This window comes from Lissotriton vulgaris, unplaced genomic scaffold (genome assembly GCF_964263255.1).
Source record: "Lissotriton vulgaris unplaced genomic scaffold, aLisVul1.2 SCAFFOLD_4168, whole genome shotgun sequence".
NCBI lineage: Eukaryota > Metazoa > Chordata > Amphibia > Caudata > Salamandridae > Lissotriton > Lissotriton vulgaris.
Genome location: NW_028253907.1, coordinates 149,444 through 167,132, shown reverse-complemented (window position 1 = coordinate 167,132; position 17,689 = coordinate 149,444). Strand labels below are relative to the sequence as shown.

The window sequence follows — 17,689 nt, the reverse complement described above, 5'->3', positions numbered from 1 at the left end:
TTGTGGAGTCGTAGTCAGACAGGCGACCTGTCCCATTTTGCTGTTATGGTCTGCACTGCAGTATTGGTGGCTGCAGGCTTCACAGACAAACTTCCAGTGTGGTTTCGCTAAAAATGTGATTGTATCCATTTCTAATCTTATGCTTTAACTTGGAACCTAATGTTTTTTCATAAACTGTGCTGTATTACCCTTGGGACTCCTTTACTTTATATAACGTTGCATAAATAAATATGTCAGGTTCAGAAAACAGTGAAAAACTGAGTTTTTCAAAAGTGCCTACAACTGATTTACATGCAAACACATCGAACAAGGGGCCAGATGTAGATCGGTCGGTAACGGCCGAAAATCGGTATTTTCGGCCGTTACCGATCGGAAAATAGGTGATAGGTATGTAGGGGGCATTATTTTACCGAATCGGTAAAATTACAGATTCGGTAAAATAACAAATCGGTAAATTTACCGAATGTGAGCCACCCAGATGTAGGTGGGACTCTTCAGAGTCCCAGAGGCCTTACCGAATCGGTATTTTACCATCAAATCCAATTTGATGGTAAAATACCGATTCCGGTGTGCATGCACATGTGTGCATGCACACCTATGCCATGTGACAGGCAGACCTGCCCTTAGGGCATGTATGCCTGCCACATGGCACCCAAGCCTGTTTTGGGGGTGCCAGAAGGTGTCAAAGTGACACCCCCTGCACCCTTGTGAAAATCGGTATTTACCGATTCGGTAAATACCGAATCGGTAATGCCCATTCATTCCTATGGGCTCAAAGCCCATAGGAATGAATGGGCATTACCGATTCGGTATTTACCGAATTGGTAAATACCGAAATCATCCGATTCGGTATTCCAGCACATCTGGAATACCTACATGTCCACCCCATAGATTTACCGATTTTTAATTACGGAATCGGTAAAATTCGGTAATTAAAAATCGGTAAATCTATTTCACCTACATCTGGCCCAAGGTTCCCTCTCACCGATCAGACTATAAGGACCATCATTCTTTATTTCTGAATAAAGCAATCCTCGTCAAGATTTTGCAGCGCTGTGAAGTAACCAATCGGGGACATGCGGCGCTCTACACCAATATTATATAAAGAAATGCATGAATGTAAAGTGAAATTTCAGGTTCGATGCAATCAAATCTAATTAAAAATTTGACTTAACATTAAAATGTAAATGGATCCTTCGTATATTGTGCTGCTCTAGAGCAGTATTATAAAGATGCTTATGTACATATACATACATACATATTATTTAAATCTGCTAAATGGCACGTGTGAGACAATTTAGACAAACATTGCATCATACAAATTGTTTCTACATGTAATTGTGTATGGATGCACGTAAATGCGTGAGAACTACAACAATTCGAGATATAATTTTAAAAATTGTTTCAGGGAAACAAAACCAACTAACTTTAACATGAGCTCTAGAAAAACGCTTCCAATTTTTTTTGGCGCTCCTGCGCTCTCGCAATAACTACTAGTTAAACGATGTAAAGAGATCCCAATGCTTACATTCATAGCTCAATCAAACGACAGTCTAGCAGGGGAAACCAAAACTCATAGAAATTAGATGTTAACATGGTAAAGTGACTTATGGCCCACATATTTACTAGTATAAATTCCTTTAACCTGGGACATCTTCTTTACACTAGCACATTGGTAGCAGGCGCTGACCAGGGAGCACATCAGATGAGATGAAAACTGATAGACAGCATGGCCAGTAAGTTTAAAAAATGCTAATACATACTTCAGCATGCCATGGTGATCATAGTTAGGATCAGCGCTGTTCCAGGATTCCGCTCTCTTTCTGCAATATTTATAGATTTTTAATTGCAAGGAGGTGTGTCGAGGTCATTTATAGTAAAGCAGAGAACTTGACGGCACCACTAGATGGCGCCAGGCGCCTTGGTTTAGCTTTTCCATTTTTGAAAGACTTAGAAACAGATGCTTATGGCATCTGAAACAAGCATTTACAATGCAATATGTCTCGTATTTACGAGAGTTTGAGCTACTGGCACTGTAAATAACAATGACTTTTATTTATGTGTTGTTTTTAAAACAGATAAATAAAAGGTGTTGCCATTTACAATGCCAATTGATTAAACTCTCACAAATGCGAGACCTATTGCATTACGAATGTGTTCAGTGCCTGTGCTAGAAAAATGTTAAAAAGCATTAGGAGAGAGCGTGTCCTGCCTGCAAACAGCAGGCAGGACAAAGCTATTTGAGAAAATAGTGCTCAGAGGCTTTAATTAAATTCTATCGAGTAACAACACACGTAACAGGTGTCGCCATGGGAGGTTAGAATATGAGACAAGGCGGTACTAAGGAGGGACTACTAAGCCTACTGACTAATGAACAGCCACAGTTTACAGTGGACAATGACACAAGCCAATGAACAATATAGACGGATTGTGGGCAGAGCTTCAAGTCCCTGCCTGAACACAGCATGTCTCGCAGAGCAGCGCATGCACAGCCCAGGCTCGACTTTAAAAGCAGGAAGCATTTACAGGGCTATCATAAAGTTTTGGCCTCAGGTCTCGCACTAACCTTTGACAAGCCTCCAGTATGCAACAAGTGCTCAGCATCAGAAAGAAACCCTCGTAGAGAGTTGGTTGTAGCCTGCGTAGAGACTAGGGGGCACATTAGGATGGCGGGCGGGCTTTGCCCACCCGCCACCCTAACGGGGATGTGGACCACCCGCCTACAGGGCGGGGGTCCCGAATTGGGCATTAGGATGCGGCCGCCACACAGGCGGGCGCATCCTGTATATTTACCATTGCGGCGGGCGGAGCTGAAATCTCCGCCCGCCGCAATGGTAAAAATGCACGTTGTGCATTTCAAAGCACAACATGACAGGCACCGCGCGGTGCCTGCCATGTTGCTAATTGAAATACGGGGGGGTACCATAGGTACCCCCCATGTGCACCCCCCAAGCCCCGGACTCCCAGGGGGCCCGCAACGGGCCCCCGCAGGGAGGCTCCGCATGTCTTTCCGTGGCGGCAATGCCGCCACAGAAAGGCATTGACAAATGCCCATAGTAATATGGCGGGCGGTGTCTGACAGACACCGCCACCATGTTACAGGTTTTCCGCCCCGGCCGCAAGGCGACCGGGCGGAAAACATGCGGGCGGTGTTTTGCACCGCCGCGGTCCCCCCCGCCATACTAATATGGCGGGGGGGAATTGGGCTGTGGATGTCGGGCAGATTTGCTCCGCCAGGGTGGTGGTGGCCACCGCCACCCTGGCGGAGCAAATCCGCCCGACATCCTAATGGACCCCTAGGTCTTTCTCGCGAGGAGGCACCCCTATGATGAAGCATGACACTTGGTGTGCAAGGGGAACCGTCCTGAAAAGGGATCCCCCCTACGCTTGGTTAAGTGGACGAAGCTATAATTCTGACCTCTTCAGGCATTCAGGCATTTCGGACCTGTGGCTTTTTCTCTGTGATATGATTTAAGAGTGGGGAGGTAGTGCATGCTGGTCCTTAAATGTCCCTTAGCCCCCTTGTGTGAATTCAAATGTTGGCGAGTACCCATGCTCCAATTGCTATGTATCTAGAGGCAAGGGTGCGCTCTAGCAAGCGCCATCTCATCTTCCAGCAATCCTGCCCAATCCAGTCTCCCAGGACAGTGCCAAGGAGCCATTAGATGTAAGCCTTTAATAACAAGCATTTGCAATGCAATAGGTCTCGCATTAGGAAAGTTTGAGCTATTGGTATTGTAAATGACATTTTTTTTATTTATGTGTTGGTTTTGAAAATAGCCAAATAATTAGCTTTGTCATTTACAATGCCAATACTTTTACCTTTTGCAAATGTGACACCTATAGCATTTGTAACGCAACATGTTTTGTATTTACGTGATTTATCAAAGCACCGCGCAAGCTTTCACGCAGCTGACTTCCAGGCGGGTGACACTGACGTCATCCGTCGACATCCCTTGCTCGTCCCTTCCATCCAATAACACCGCCTGGACAGCTCTGCTTTGAAAAGTGTCCAGGGCCCAGGCATAATGTGATTTATAACCTCTGCAATTTCATCATAGTCAATGACCTCTGTGATGTCACTTTCTGTAAATGCCATCAGGGACAAAGGTCATGTGATGTGATGCATGAGATTATGAGTGGTCAAGGAGCGGGTGTTACCAATCTCTCGCTCTCCCTGTGATTTTGGTGGAATAACGTCACTGACTTGATCTGAATCATGTGACCTTTGACCTGTATAGGCACTTTTTGCATCCTGCCTGTGGTACATCGTCTTGCATAGAACTTTCCCGAGTTCACTGGTTCCAGGCATCATATTAGTGGTTACTGTTCATTAAAAAAAATCCCTCATTTGTTCTTGGTTGATAAGGAGATTGCATATTTTATTTATGAATCGTATAAGGCACCCGCTATAAACCTAATCACCTTTAGGTACAGGTCAAGATGCTTAAATGGAGAGATGGGGTCTTTATTAAGAGATGGGTGAGTTCTTTGGTGTAGGGATGGCTGAATACACAGTTTCGGAGTATCCACAGATAGAGACCTCTTCTAGGAAATCTTGACCTGTAGAAGACGCTGGTGGGAATCATGCGCGCTTTGAGGTTACATGTTGGGCAGTATCATTGTGGTCGGAGACGGCCATCTGAAGGATGAATATTATTATGGGTAATCGTGAGAATGGGGTGTCCTTTCATGATATGCATGTTGGAGGGAAGGACGCTTAAAAACAGCATAAATGTTTGATTAAGAGCACAGCTCCGTTTGACCCCTCTCTTTTGTAAAAGGGCCACGCGCATCGTGTCCACCTGCCGCCCGGGTCACTGGCCCTTGGGAGTTAAAGATAACATGGGTCCAGATGTCTCAGCGAAACATATCGACCGCAAACTAAACCAGGTTTAAAAAGAACAGCGTTTGGGTGGCTTTTCTTTCACCTATAATCCCATACCTTAAATAGTGTCCGGTAAAGAAGGTGGAAAAAGACTCTTCCCTTTGCCCACGTTTGTGCTACAACCGACTGTGCTAGGTCTGCCACAACCATTAAGGGTTCAGCTGTAATTTGTGATTTTTTTTTCATTATAAAGGTATTTGTAAGTGCCCTTTGATAATTAACCTCTTGCAGGTCATAAAAGACCGCTTCATAATTAACGCCTCCGTGTTTATTATTTGTAACTTATGTTGTTTTAAATGGAGCAGTAGAAGCAAGTCTGGAATAAAAAATAAAAGACCCGAAGGAACCCGCTTTGCATGAGAGAGTTGTGTTGCATCTAAATCTTCAAACACTAAGCTGGATTCTAAAACTATGATTTTCTGCATTGACGCTGCTTGAGCTCTCAAGAAGTAGGCCTTCCACATTTTGCAGTAGACTAATATGGTTTAACGGGAGAGAAAAAAACATAACTAACAAATCGCTTGGCATCGTCCGGTCAAGGGCGTCACTATAGCCAGTTTAATGTGCACAGAAGCTCCTGCCTCACACATTTCCGAAAGAGTAATGGCATACCAAGCAGCTCGGATGTCGTTTGCCAAAATTAATGTTCGAGTGGCATTCATCTACTGAGGCGCTGAAAGGCGCCCCTGGGGCTCTCATGCCAGTATTCTGCTCGCATGGTTCGCTTGTGCTCTCTATTTAGATTAAGCATGTTCTGAGCATTATTCGTACCACAGGACGCCATACCGCTGTCGGTGGTTTTAAGTTTGGCACGTCCCGGCTCTTAACATTTTAACAATAGGTGGATACTGGGGCCAGAATAACCGCTTCTTTCTCCTGCCGCTCTACGACTTCCTTTAGCCCCCGGCTGCAGTAACAGGGCGGCCTGGCAAGTAAGGACACGGCCCTGCAGCCTGCCAGCCACCGACGAGCTGGCTACCTGCCCGACCTGCGATCAGACGCTGTGTTTCCGTCCCAGGCAGCTGCCAAACACGGAAGAGGATCGGCCTCCAGAGCCCAGTCCTGGGCACTGGTGGCACCCATTGGAGCAGAAATGTGCCCACCTGCGTCCACCCCAGTCCCAAGCCGAGGTCCCAACACCAACTAGCCAAGTCAACCCGTTCAAAAGCGACTGACGCCCTGAAGCACCGCGCAGAGATGTAGAAACCCGAGTTTGCCGTTGTTGAGCACCACTATACAACCCTCTCCCAAAACAGCATAACACAAGTGCACGGCCCTCCCCCATCCTCGCTCCCCCTGCACCGCTAAGGGCACTGCAAAAAGCCGGCACCGCTCGCATCGCAGAGCCACACGATCCCAACCCCCAAAATAAACGCCGCGCCGCTGCACCGGGATATTCCTGCCCGACCGTCACCACGGGGGAGATGAGCAAGAGGGTGGTGTGGTGGAGCCAGACAGGGGAGGGCACTGCAGTCTGGAGTTAAAAGGCAAAAAATGAAAGGGTTCTGAGCGTTAAAGCAGATTTAAGCATAAGCCGGAGTTCTGAACAACTGATGACTATTTAAAAAAATGCATAAATAACGAAATAAATGAATACCGCAAATCACCGCCGTCACTCTGCCGGCCTGCGAACAGGAAGTCAGGCAGGCCGGCGCGACAACAGGAAACAGGAAGTAGGAGGGCGGGAGCCTACCCCGCCTCCCACGGAAGAGCCGCGATTGGACGGAGCCGTGCCGAAGGAGGGAAGAAGAGTCCTGCTGCCGGGTCCTGCAGCTGAGGAGAGCCGCCGCACGAAGGAAGCCGGTGAGTGGGTTGCTGACGGTGGTGGGGGTGGGGGTGGGGGGGGGAAGCCTGTGCGCGCGCGAGTGCGGGCGGGGGGAAGCATGTGCGCGCGCGAGTGCGGGCGGGCTTTGTATGTATGTGTGTGTGCGTGCGTGTGACTGTGGGGGAGGGGGGTGTGTGTGAGCGAGTGTCTGTGTGCCTGTAATTGTGTGCCTGCGTGTGAATGCGCTCGCCTGTGTGTGCGTGCGTGCATGCAGAGGGGTGGGGGCTGCCTGCCTGCGTCTGTGTGAGCAAGGGCTGGGAGTTACTCTGCGCATGCGCGGGTCGCTGCGCATGCGCGGGTCAGACGCGCGCTCCCACGGTGAAAACTGCGAAGGAAGACGCTCGTGACAGTTTGGTGTCCACATTCCTAAATACGGGCCACAATAGGTCTGAAGCAGACACCCTCAATGCTCACGCATTGAGCGTTAGGTCTGCTCGACCTAAAAATCTAGCAAACCGAAGAATTCAACTGAGTTTTGTGGATTTGAATTAGGTGGTTTGGGCATGTTGTATGGAAAAAAAACACTACGATGTTCAAAGGTGAAATTGCAAACAAAATTTGTTTATAGAACGGAAAGGCAGTGTACAGCTTTGAGATTTTTCAGACTGCACGTATCATACCAAAACACAGTGATTTACAAGAATTACTTGATCAGCTTTTAAGTTGATAATTGTGGCTGCTGGTACAAGATAATCACCGCACACTCCTTGGCATCGTGTCCTACTCATAAAGACTAGACCGCAAACAGGGGCAAACCCACACTGCTAATTTCAAGCTTCTGAATTCCAAACCCTGGATGCATGGTTTAGCAGTTAGACTTTAACATTTTTCGAAAGTACCGACCACCCTGCCTTTCTGCAGCTGCTGATTATTTGGAACCGAACCAAAGGACTCAAATGATACGATATTTTTTGTCTGATCCGTTCTTGGAGGGAGTCCAGCAAATATTCAAATTGCTGATTAGAAAGTAAGTGGAGGATAAGCCGATAGGGTTTAAGTATCTTAGTAATGACACACGCGGAAAAACACTTAAATGCTATGCTTCGACAGGGTTTCTTGGCGCAAAGGAAACGGCAAAAAACAAAAACAAAAAAATGTAAAGAATAAAAATAGGGGATTAAGCGGTTAGACCGCCGACCTTTCTTCCATCTGCTTAGCATCACACCCTCCTTCATGCTTTCCCCGCTGTAGATCTGCTGTCCTCAAATAATTTAAAACATATTTTCCTGCCAAAAAACTACCCCTAAAGTATACGAATTTTAGAAAGCAGCAGCCTTAATTTGACCTGATTATTAGTAATAGCTTGGACACAATCCTGCCCATAGATGCAATTTTTTCATGTCCGAAACAAAGATGAAACGCCAATGTCTTGATCAAATTTGTACAACATTTTTTCAGCGAAATTAGGTTTAGTCAATCGCTGCTGTAGGTTAAGCCACTATTCTGTAAGTAGCAATGAGGGAAAAAGAACATTCTGTACGAAAATGCCTCCAGCTGATTAGAATTGATTTCTCGGTAAAAGTACTTTAACATTATTTTGACCTTTTTCATAAAAGTGAAGCTTTGACGGCAATTTAACATCTCTACTGCCAGATTCCAGTATGTTGAACCTGTCATCTGAAGAATAAAATAAGTCAATGTTCAAATCATGCTGCAGGCTGCAGTTATATGCGCATTTTGAAATGATTATCAAAAAAGCTATCTTAAAGGTTGAAAGGTGGAGAGGAGCTCAGTGCTAATGTTCTCCCACCACTTTCACATTTTCCCTGAAAACATAGACTTAGAAACACATTATTACCAGCGGTTGAAAGAGAATTACAGAAGGGTAAGTACTCACTGGCCAAGAGTACCAGTGTGTTATTGAGATGTGCCAGTACTCTTCCTCTAAAAGTATTGACCCCCCCCCCCCCCCCCCCCCCCACTGAGAAATGCAGGTATTCCCCCTTTCAAGTGAAAGGAGGGCAGGTTCTCAGTACCCCGAGCACCAGCACCGATTATAAAATCAACTCTGATTCCGATTCTTTTGAAAAAGTAGTTTGCGCCTGCATCAGGATATCAACTTTTGCTTTAACCCCACACCACATGGGGTTTTAGTAGCATTATACACAGCTGGTAAAATCTGGTGCAAACAGCTCGCAATTTGAGTTACTGCACTCCAGAAAGCACGAAAAACAAGTCACTTACCTTTGGTAATGCCTTATCTGGTAAAGACTATATCTAGCCGCAGATTCCTTACATTTTAAATGTACCCAGGTGTCAACTGGATCGGGAAGATTTTGTTGTAAGCAGTACCCCTGTGCACTGGTAGGTGCGGTTGATCGGTTCCATGTGGCGACGTCTGCATCGTCCATGCCGGAAGTGACGTCCGCTGCACCTATATAGGTACCACCCAAGTGCTCTGAAGTCAGTTACTTTTAATGGCTTTCCACACCTTAAGTGCGGAGTCATGAAGCACACTGACGTGTCCAAATTAGGGCCCTGAAAGAGATCAACACTGACCCTAGAAATGTGTCTGCAGAGCGGGGAGGAATTGGGTGAGTCGGTGAGGAATCTGCAGCGAGATATAGTCTACCAGATAAGGTGTTATGAAGGTTAGTAACTTGTTCATTTCATAGAGCCTTCTAGCTGCAGATTCCTTACATTTGAATAGATAGCAATACTATCCCTGGAGGAGAGTCTGTGGACCAATTTCAGACCAGGATTTCCTGTAGGACCGAACAGGTGAAGTAACCATCTCCACGGACCTGACTGTCTAGATATTAATGTTTGGTGAATGTGTGCCGGGAATGTGTGCCGGGAAGTCCATGTGCTCCCTGGCTGATAACCATAACTGGAACTCTGCAAGGGAAGGCAGTGGTCACAGCTTTAGCTCTGGTTGAATGAGCTTGCAAGTGTTGAGGAGGTTGCTTCTTGTCCAATGCGTAGCAGATTTTGATGCCGAGCACGACCCAGCGAGAGATCGTTAACTTCTGCACTGCCCAATCATTCTTTGTATTAACATACCCCAGAAAGAGTTAGTCATCCTCCTAGAACTTTCGTGTGCGGTCAAGGTAGAAATGCCAATTTCTGTTTTTGGGTCCAGACAATTGAGTCACTCATCTTCTTTAAAGGGATGTGGATGAGTGTAAAATGTAAGCGGGGTGATCGATTAGCCTTCAAGGGATGTATTCCCCACTTTCAGCAGAAAGGAGGCCCTTGTGCGAAGCACCACTTAGTCACGATAGACTGAGAGGTAAGGCGGCCTAGATGATGAGGCCTGCATCTCACTCACTCTGAGGGCAGATGAAATTGCCACCAGGAAGGTGGTTTTGAGAGTGAGGAGCCTGAGTGGAAAGTTGTGTAGAGGTTTGTACGGAGCAGACATCAAAAATGTTAGAAAAGGACCGGACTCAAAATGAACAGCACTCCTTAACTTCCAGACACTGGCGGGGTCTACAATATTTTTCAAAGACTCCCCCACCGGCACGGTTCACTGCTGCTAGTCCAAGTGTGTATATGTTCGATTTGTAACCAAATGTCAATACACTACAGAAAAGAGAAATATTCCAGAAAAAAATAGAGAAAATTGTGAGAGAGTTGAGAAAGCACCTCACGGTAGTAACACCAAGGGGGGCTTGCTGGTTGGTACTCCCTAGCACACCAGGAAGCCTGTAACTACCGTGAGGTGCTTTCTCTCCTTTCTCACAATTTTCTCAATTTTTTTCTGGAAACGTTCTTCTTTTCTGTTGTGTATTGACATTTGGTACAAATCGAACATATAGACACTTGGACTAGCAGCAGTGAACTGTACCAAGTGGGGGAGTCTTTGAAAAATATTGTAGACCCCTCTAGTGTCTGGAAGTTAAGGATTGCTGTTCATTTTGAGTCAGGTCCTTTTTTGTTGATAAATTGTTGTGTGGGGGTGGCCTGACTTTCTCTTTCCCCCTGGTGCTCCTTTTGTGTTGATCAAAAATGTCAGAACCAAATTAAAGTCCCACTGAGGCATAATTAATGGTGAAGGGAGATAAAGGTGGACGATACCTTTCAAAAACCTATGTACAATAGGGGATTTAAACAAGGAGGGTTGATCAGGGAGTCGCAAGAAGGCAGAGCAGAAAGACATCCCTTAATGGTGCCCAATGCAGCGCCCTGCTGGGCAAGGAAAGAGCAAAAAGAAAAAATTCAGATAACGGGGCAGAAAGGGGATGGAGAGGGGAAATTGACTTTTCTTCACACCATGCCACAAATGTTTTCCAACGGCAGGCATATACTGTCTTGATGGAGGACCGCCTGGCTGCCAGAATCATTTTATAGACTTAGAGAGGAAGGTCGAAAGGTGCCAACTGCTGCCACTCAATCTCTATGCAAGAAGGCAGAGAGTGGACAGGTTCGGGTGAAGAACCTTTCCCTGATGCTGCGACAGAAGATACTCCCGAAGAGGCAGCCTGATTGGAGGATTGATGGCCTTGCTCAGTAGCTCATGATACCAGACTCTCCCTGCCCAGTACAGAGCCACAACAATGACTTGGGCCCGGCGTTCCTGATCTTCTTGAGAACCCTGGGCAATAACGGTAGGGGTGGAAAGGCATACAGGAGGCCTGAGCCCCACTCGACTCCAAACAAGAGCGGCCTTGGAAACTCCAGTGCACAAAACTGATGAAATTGGTTGTTTTCAACAGAGGCAAACAGATCTAGTCAAGGCACTCCCCACTGTTAAAAGAGACCTTGCGCCACCTCTGGATAGAGACGTCATTTGTGATCCGCTAAGCATTGACAGCTGAGTTGGTCCGCCTTGGCCTTCAGTGAACCATCAGGGAAATGCTCTGCTGTTCCAGCCATGCCCAGTGATACAGGACCTCCTGACAAAGGGTACACAACCCCACCCTGCCTTGTTTGTTGCAGTACTACATGGCAGTGGTGTTGTCCATGAGCACCTGCACTAGCCTTCTATTAATGGAGGGTTGAAAGGCTTTCAATGCCAGTCGGCTAACACGGCATTCCAGCATGCTGATGTTGAGTCCGGATTGTGCCAGAAACCAGAGTCCTCTGATCTCCACCTCTCCCAGATGGCCACTCCAACCAAGAGTGAAGCATCTATCACTATTGTCAGCTCTGGTTAGGCAAGGGAAAGTGGTCTGTCTCCGACCCAACTGTGATTGGTTAACCACCACTGAAGGTCTTCTGCAGTTCCTCACGAGATCTGGGCCAAGTTGAAGAGATTCTCCTAATGTTACACCGACTTGAACTTAAGGTCCCACTGCAAAGCCTGCATATGCCTTCTGGCATGTGTTACCAGCAGGGTGCAGGAGGAGATGAGGCCCAGCAGCCTCAGAATCAGTCTCACCAAAACCCAGGATAGAGGCTAAAATATCAGTATCATAGCCTGAATATCCTAAACTCGCCGCTCAGGAGGATAAACCCAAAACTGCACTGTGTTCCAGAACACCCCTGATGAAAGGGAGCGCCAGAGAGGGAGTCAGGTGTGACTTTGGCACTTTGATAGTGAACCCCAGCGACTGCAGAAAGTTCGCCATAGTTTGGAGGTGGAAGATGACAGTCTCGGGTGAGCCTGCCGTCAACAGCCAGTTGTTGAGATAGGGGAAGACTAGCACCCCTGATCTCCGCAGACTATCTGCAAGCACTGACAACACCTTGGTGAACACACGAGGGGCACTGATAAGGCCAAAGGGGAGCACAGCGAACTAAAAATGCTCATGGCCTACCGTAAACCTCAGACAGTGCTAATGGGTGGGCAGGACAGGAATATGAAAATATCGCTACAATCCAGTATCCTGGGTCCAGGGCAGCCAGGACCTCAGCTAGCATGAGCATCTTGAATTTCTCCTTCTTGAGTAAGAAGCGGAGAGCTCAGAGGTCTAGGATAGGACAAAGGCTGTTGTCCTTTTTGGGGACCAGAAAGTAACAGAAATAGCAACCACAGCCTGCTTCTGGCCCCAAAAACCCTCTCTTTGGTCCCCTTGCCAAGAGAGCCATGACTTCCTAGCGGGGTAGAGTGTTGGGAGAGGAAGTTTGGATCCCCTGGCACGGGGCGAAGGCAGCGGGCGATCCTCCTATTCACAAGAGCCAGGTCCCCAACAGGACATCAGGGAGGGAATCATTGAACGGGAGCAGAAGTTCCGATGAGGAGACACCCAGTTGCAGCACCTCTGTCAAGATGTTGGTCTTGACTGCCACAGAGGGCAACTGAAGGTCAAAGACCTCAGCCACCCTCAGCACCACAATTTTAAGAGGCTTCCTCCGTAGCCACAATAGGGGAAGAAAGCATACCAGTATCAGGGCGTCATCCAGTTCCTCACTCCAGCCAATATTAGTGTCTTCAATGTATAGCTGGTACTCTTCAGGGTCCAGCAACTTCTCCCATTCATCCCTGAGTCCTAGCCTATGGGAAAAGGGCTCAGGCTCTGATATAGGAATCAAAGGTCCAGGCAGCATCGGGCGATGCCAATCTGGCTCAGAGTTGGGGATCACAATGGGGATGGCGCCACAAGTGGGTGCTGGGAGCGTCAGCATCAGGATTGGGGCCGGAGCAGGCCAAGATGGTACGACCGGTGTCAGTCTAGATCCAGGAATGGATCCCTGGGGGCCTACTTGAGAAAGGGCTGAAGCTGCTGGTGTAGAATCAGACAGGACCCCCTCTGATCCCCATGAGGCCTGAGGCATGTCGACTAGGTTGAGCCGCACAAAAATGAAACACGTCCTCATAAAACTCGTTGAGTTGGGCAGGGGTCGCCACATCTACTGTAAAGTCGGGGAGGTACAGAGTTGGCACAGTCTCCAAAGTACCATGCCTCGAGAGCTGATGCTTCCTCGTCCCGTCGTCCGATGGATGATGAGAAGTCAAAGAGAACTTTAACTTCTTGCTCTTTTTCTTGTGCCTCTTACCCGATTGTCCCGAGGACTTCTAATGGGATGAAAAGGACTTCAAGCTCTGCAAACGATCCCAGGATCTTCCCCTCAACTGGGACCTCAATTTCGTTAGAGCTGCATGCTAGGCCGCTAGCAGCTTCAGGGACTGCTCCTCAAAAGCCTTAGTGGCCATGGATCGGCAAATGGGGTACAACTTGGTGTCATGGCACCACAGACAGATGAGGTGCAGGTCCATCACCGACATCGGTCAGTGACAGGCGCTGCAAGGCTTAAAACCTGTCTTTCGAGATGACATCTCGACCCACCAGGAGGTAATAGCTCAAAAACAGTCAACACAACATCAAAATAATTCTGGATGGCTTAGATAGATAAAAACTGATGTCAGCGGGTCTGGGTGGCACCTATTTAGGTGTCGCAGAAATCAATTCTGGCGCAGAACCTGCTGATGACACCATACAGAGCCAGTAGAAGCCTTCAACTGGCACACAGGGTTACTGCTCACAAAAAATCTTCAGATTTAGTCTAACACCTGTGGAAATTTCTAAGGTAAGAATCTGTGGCTAGAAGTCTCTACCAGATTACACAGTATTACTGTGTTACCCCCATGTCAAGAACTGAAGCTCGGAACAGTGTTGTAATTGTACTCACACTAAGTACAACACAGAGCAATAGCGATATTTACCTACAGTGTAATTAACACCTAGGATTGCGCGGGGCATGGAAGAAGCCTCCTAAATCTCTAACTCAACAGTTGAAAAGGATACATTTGTGATAGAGTTAGCTTTGAAAAGGTACCTTTCAAGCAGCATAATTAGTTTAAACTGCAAAATGAAGCTTTTTACTAAAACAAAAAGTGTTTTTGAGCTCTTTTCTGTTAATGTTATGCTTTATTGTATTTTTCCAATTATTATCTTTGTGATTGCACCGCTTCTGTTCATATTGCTTCTGTTCATTGTCGCCATATCTAAAAACTTTTCCTCCACCAGTTTAGTTTTGGAACCTTGGTTTCTGTGGTTCTCTTCAGAAATCATTAGAACTCAAATCGACTGAGAAGTTGTGTCCTGCTGGATGTTAAGATGAGATTCAACAATTTTGTGACAGAATATCTTCCTCAAAAACTGATCAGGTTGCTTATGCTTAAAGTGGCTGGTGCATTCAACATGTTGAACTTTAAGCTTCGGCCCAGCCACTTAAATATAGAGGCTAATTAAATAAATGCAAAATAAATAAAGGAAAACTGCTTCGAAGACAATGTGGTTTCACCCATTCTTGATGTGTTGGACACATTATGCCACGCTAAGCCGTCTTCAAACCTCTGAAATGTTGATACCTCTCTCTCATCACTACACTCTATTTTATCAGGCCACGTTTCAACCGGATTACCTCTAGAGGTTTGAAGTTACACTCCTCTGTAGAGGACACCCAAATATACAAGTTTCTCAGGGGAGCTCAGGTTACTTCCATTGTCAGCAGGAAGGAAGACAGAAGATGTGCATGTCTGAACTTTGGCAGATTGAAATTAAAATAGGGCCAAAAACCAAAGCATTAAAGATGGGTTTACTTCAGATGCTACATTGAAGAGAATATCTTCCACTTCTCGAGCTGTTTGAGATTCCCACCTCTTCCACCAACCAGGCGAAAAATCTGTGAGACAACTAGCATGCCGAAGTTAGCTTTAATTGATATAATAGCATCATTGTGCACTTGGAATTTCTCTCTGTTGTTTTTTTTTTATATAATTGGCAAACACAACTGTTTCAATGCTTTGATGGAAGAACAACTGCAATATCTCAATTTTGAGAAGATGATGCAGGCCCTGCTCATTACAATGGCTCCCAGTTAGCAACTGAATTGTGATCTAACTGCTCTAACTGCTAAATTCGGTTTACAAAAAACACCCAAAATAATGAGGGTTTGGAACTGATTACCTAGGAAAAAAGTGTTTCTAAGAAAGCCAATATGAAGTCAGAAGGGGGCTCATACACTCAATATACGTGTCATCCATTTTCTCACCAAGTAATTTTGTTAATTTATAAGTTCTATGAAGTGCCGGTTGACTTAGGAACATTGAACCTTGAACAGAGAAAAAAGCAAAACAGTAAACAGTGTAAGCAAGAGGGTGTAAAGAGTCCAGTAGGATATAGGATGAACATCACCATCAGACATTCCACCACAGTATTCCGAAAAAAGATACATTAAGGCAAACAAGTTTATAAAAAAAATGTTTTAAGGGCTTTTCTGAATCATAGGTGGTATGGTTGAGCTCTGAGTTGGTAATAAAAAGAGGTACCTGTAAGTTCAGTTCTCCAGTCCTGGTATCTTTCATAGATTCACATGCTATAACTATTCCCCACTGTCAGACGGAAAATCCACATAACATTAAAATAGCAATAAACAGTTATAAAATAGGCGAAACCCAGTTTTTGTTTAGTAAGACATTCTCCTCAATGGAAACAGCCCACATTTCAACCAATGACGTGAATGTGCTGAGCAATCCATCCCCCTAAAAGCCACCACCATAGCTCAGATTTCAACTCCAAGTTACGAGTAAGTGATTCCTGGGAAAGAGTAATGATCTTTTTGTATCAAAATACTAAAACTACCACAAAATCACAGACTCTTGATCTTCGCAGCATTTGGACCACTTCTTGCTACACTTGACAGTGAACTGTTTCTGGGGTTGGCTCTGTGAAATCTGGCACATGGCAGGTTGGAAATCAACTGATAACTGGTTAGTACTAGGGATTCCAACATCTCAACACTGATGACAATGACAATAATTACATGAGTTAAAATTCTTGAGTTACGGAAAGATTAATCTTTTACACAATATAGCGTGGAAGAAGCTGAAATGGTGGATAGAATGTGAAACCTACTACCAATGTTATTAAGAAAGCCACACCAGTATAAAAATACATAAGTAAAGTGTTTAAGTGGAAAGAAGAGAATTGAAAATTGGCACTGCTTTATATGGTGAGAAATTTGGAGGAACTGTCTACAACCACAATTAGTTTTGATGAAAAGTCCTTCACTGAAGTTTTGAACAAAAATTTGTAAATTCATTGTAATTAGGAATTTGGAATTGTTTTTAATGACAGATGCTGAAAAAAATATCTTGCTCGTTCTCCAGGAAGCACTTCCCAAGGTTACCAAAATAGAGCCACAGTTTTTCGTTTTAATAGTCAATAGTGAACTTCATATGGCCAGTTCACCTCCAGGAAGGAGGATGGGTTTTCACTTCGAGAAAGGGACACTTTGATGAAGCTACCCACGATATCACCCCAGCTGAGATAACGCACTGCGATGGGTTTGATCGCGTGGCTGAGGGTCTTCAAAAGAGTCCTCTATGAACCTGTGGAGCATTGACTTTGCGGGTCACTTCCTTTGATGATTGACATCTGCCTTGAAGGCTAAGTGAATCCGCTGAGCCTACTGCTACCTCCCTCTCTTTTGGTTTCTGAAGACAAAAGAGAGTAGGCACAATCTACCAGAGACACTTTTGTGCTACATTTGTCGGCGCACCCACTCTTTTGAAAATACTGGAAATAATTAGCATGTTATATGATCTGTAAAGCAGCAGAATCCTACCTTAGACCATATAATTCCAAGAGGTTTGGGCCGCTCACATCCTGTTTTAATAACTCTGGTTGGCGTCAATATATAGTCTACCGTAAGATCGTGGTCATCAACCAGCGTCTCTGGAATATCCACCACCTGAAAAGAACTGAAACAATTAATATTTTCCTGCGTTGCAGGTTTGCTTATTGACAACTCTAAACGCTATGGCTACAGAGACGTTTGGGTGTTCAAAAGTGCACAGTATAAAATATGCAATGCGCCTGAACCCTCTCCAAAAAAGACTATTACAAATCTTATAGAGTGAAATGGAACACAAAGTTTGGCATATAGAGTTTCATTAAGATGCATGACTTAGAAACAGACAGGAACTTTTAACTTTCCTCAAAACTTGCTTGAACTCATAAGTTTATGCTGATATCACAGTGACACATAAGTGGTGGTCTGTCATTTAATATTATTTAGCCTAAAGCCTAATATATGAATCTGTGCTTGTCAATGTGCCATGCTTTGCCACTCTAAAACATACAATA

At 45.5% G+C, this 17,689-nt stretch overlaps 1 protein-coding gene across 3 annotated transcripts in view; it reads right to left on the bottom strand.

Moving 5' to 3' along the window:
* Positions 1–17,689, bottom strand: part of MTHFSD (methenyltetrahydrofolate synthetase domain containing) — a 142,327-nt gene that overhangs the window by 10,698 nt on the left and 113,940 nt on the right. For all 3 annotated transcript variants that reach the window (XM_086951515.1, XM_086951514.1, XM_086951516.1), the window contains one exon: positions 17,169–17,294. In XM_086951515.1, coding sequence (XP_086807641.1) covers positions 17,169–17,294 — 126 coding nt within the window. The remainder of the gene's footprint in view (positions 1–17,168; positions 17,295–17,689) is intronic.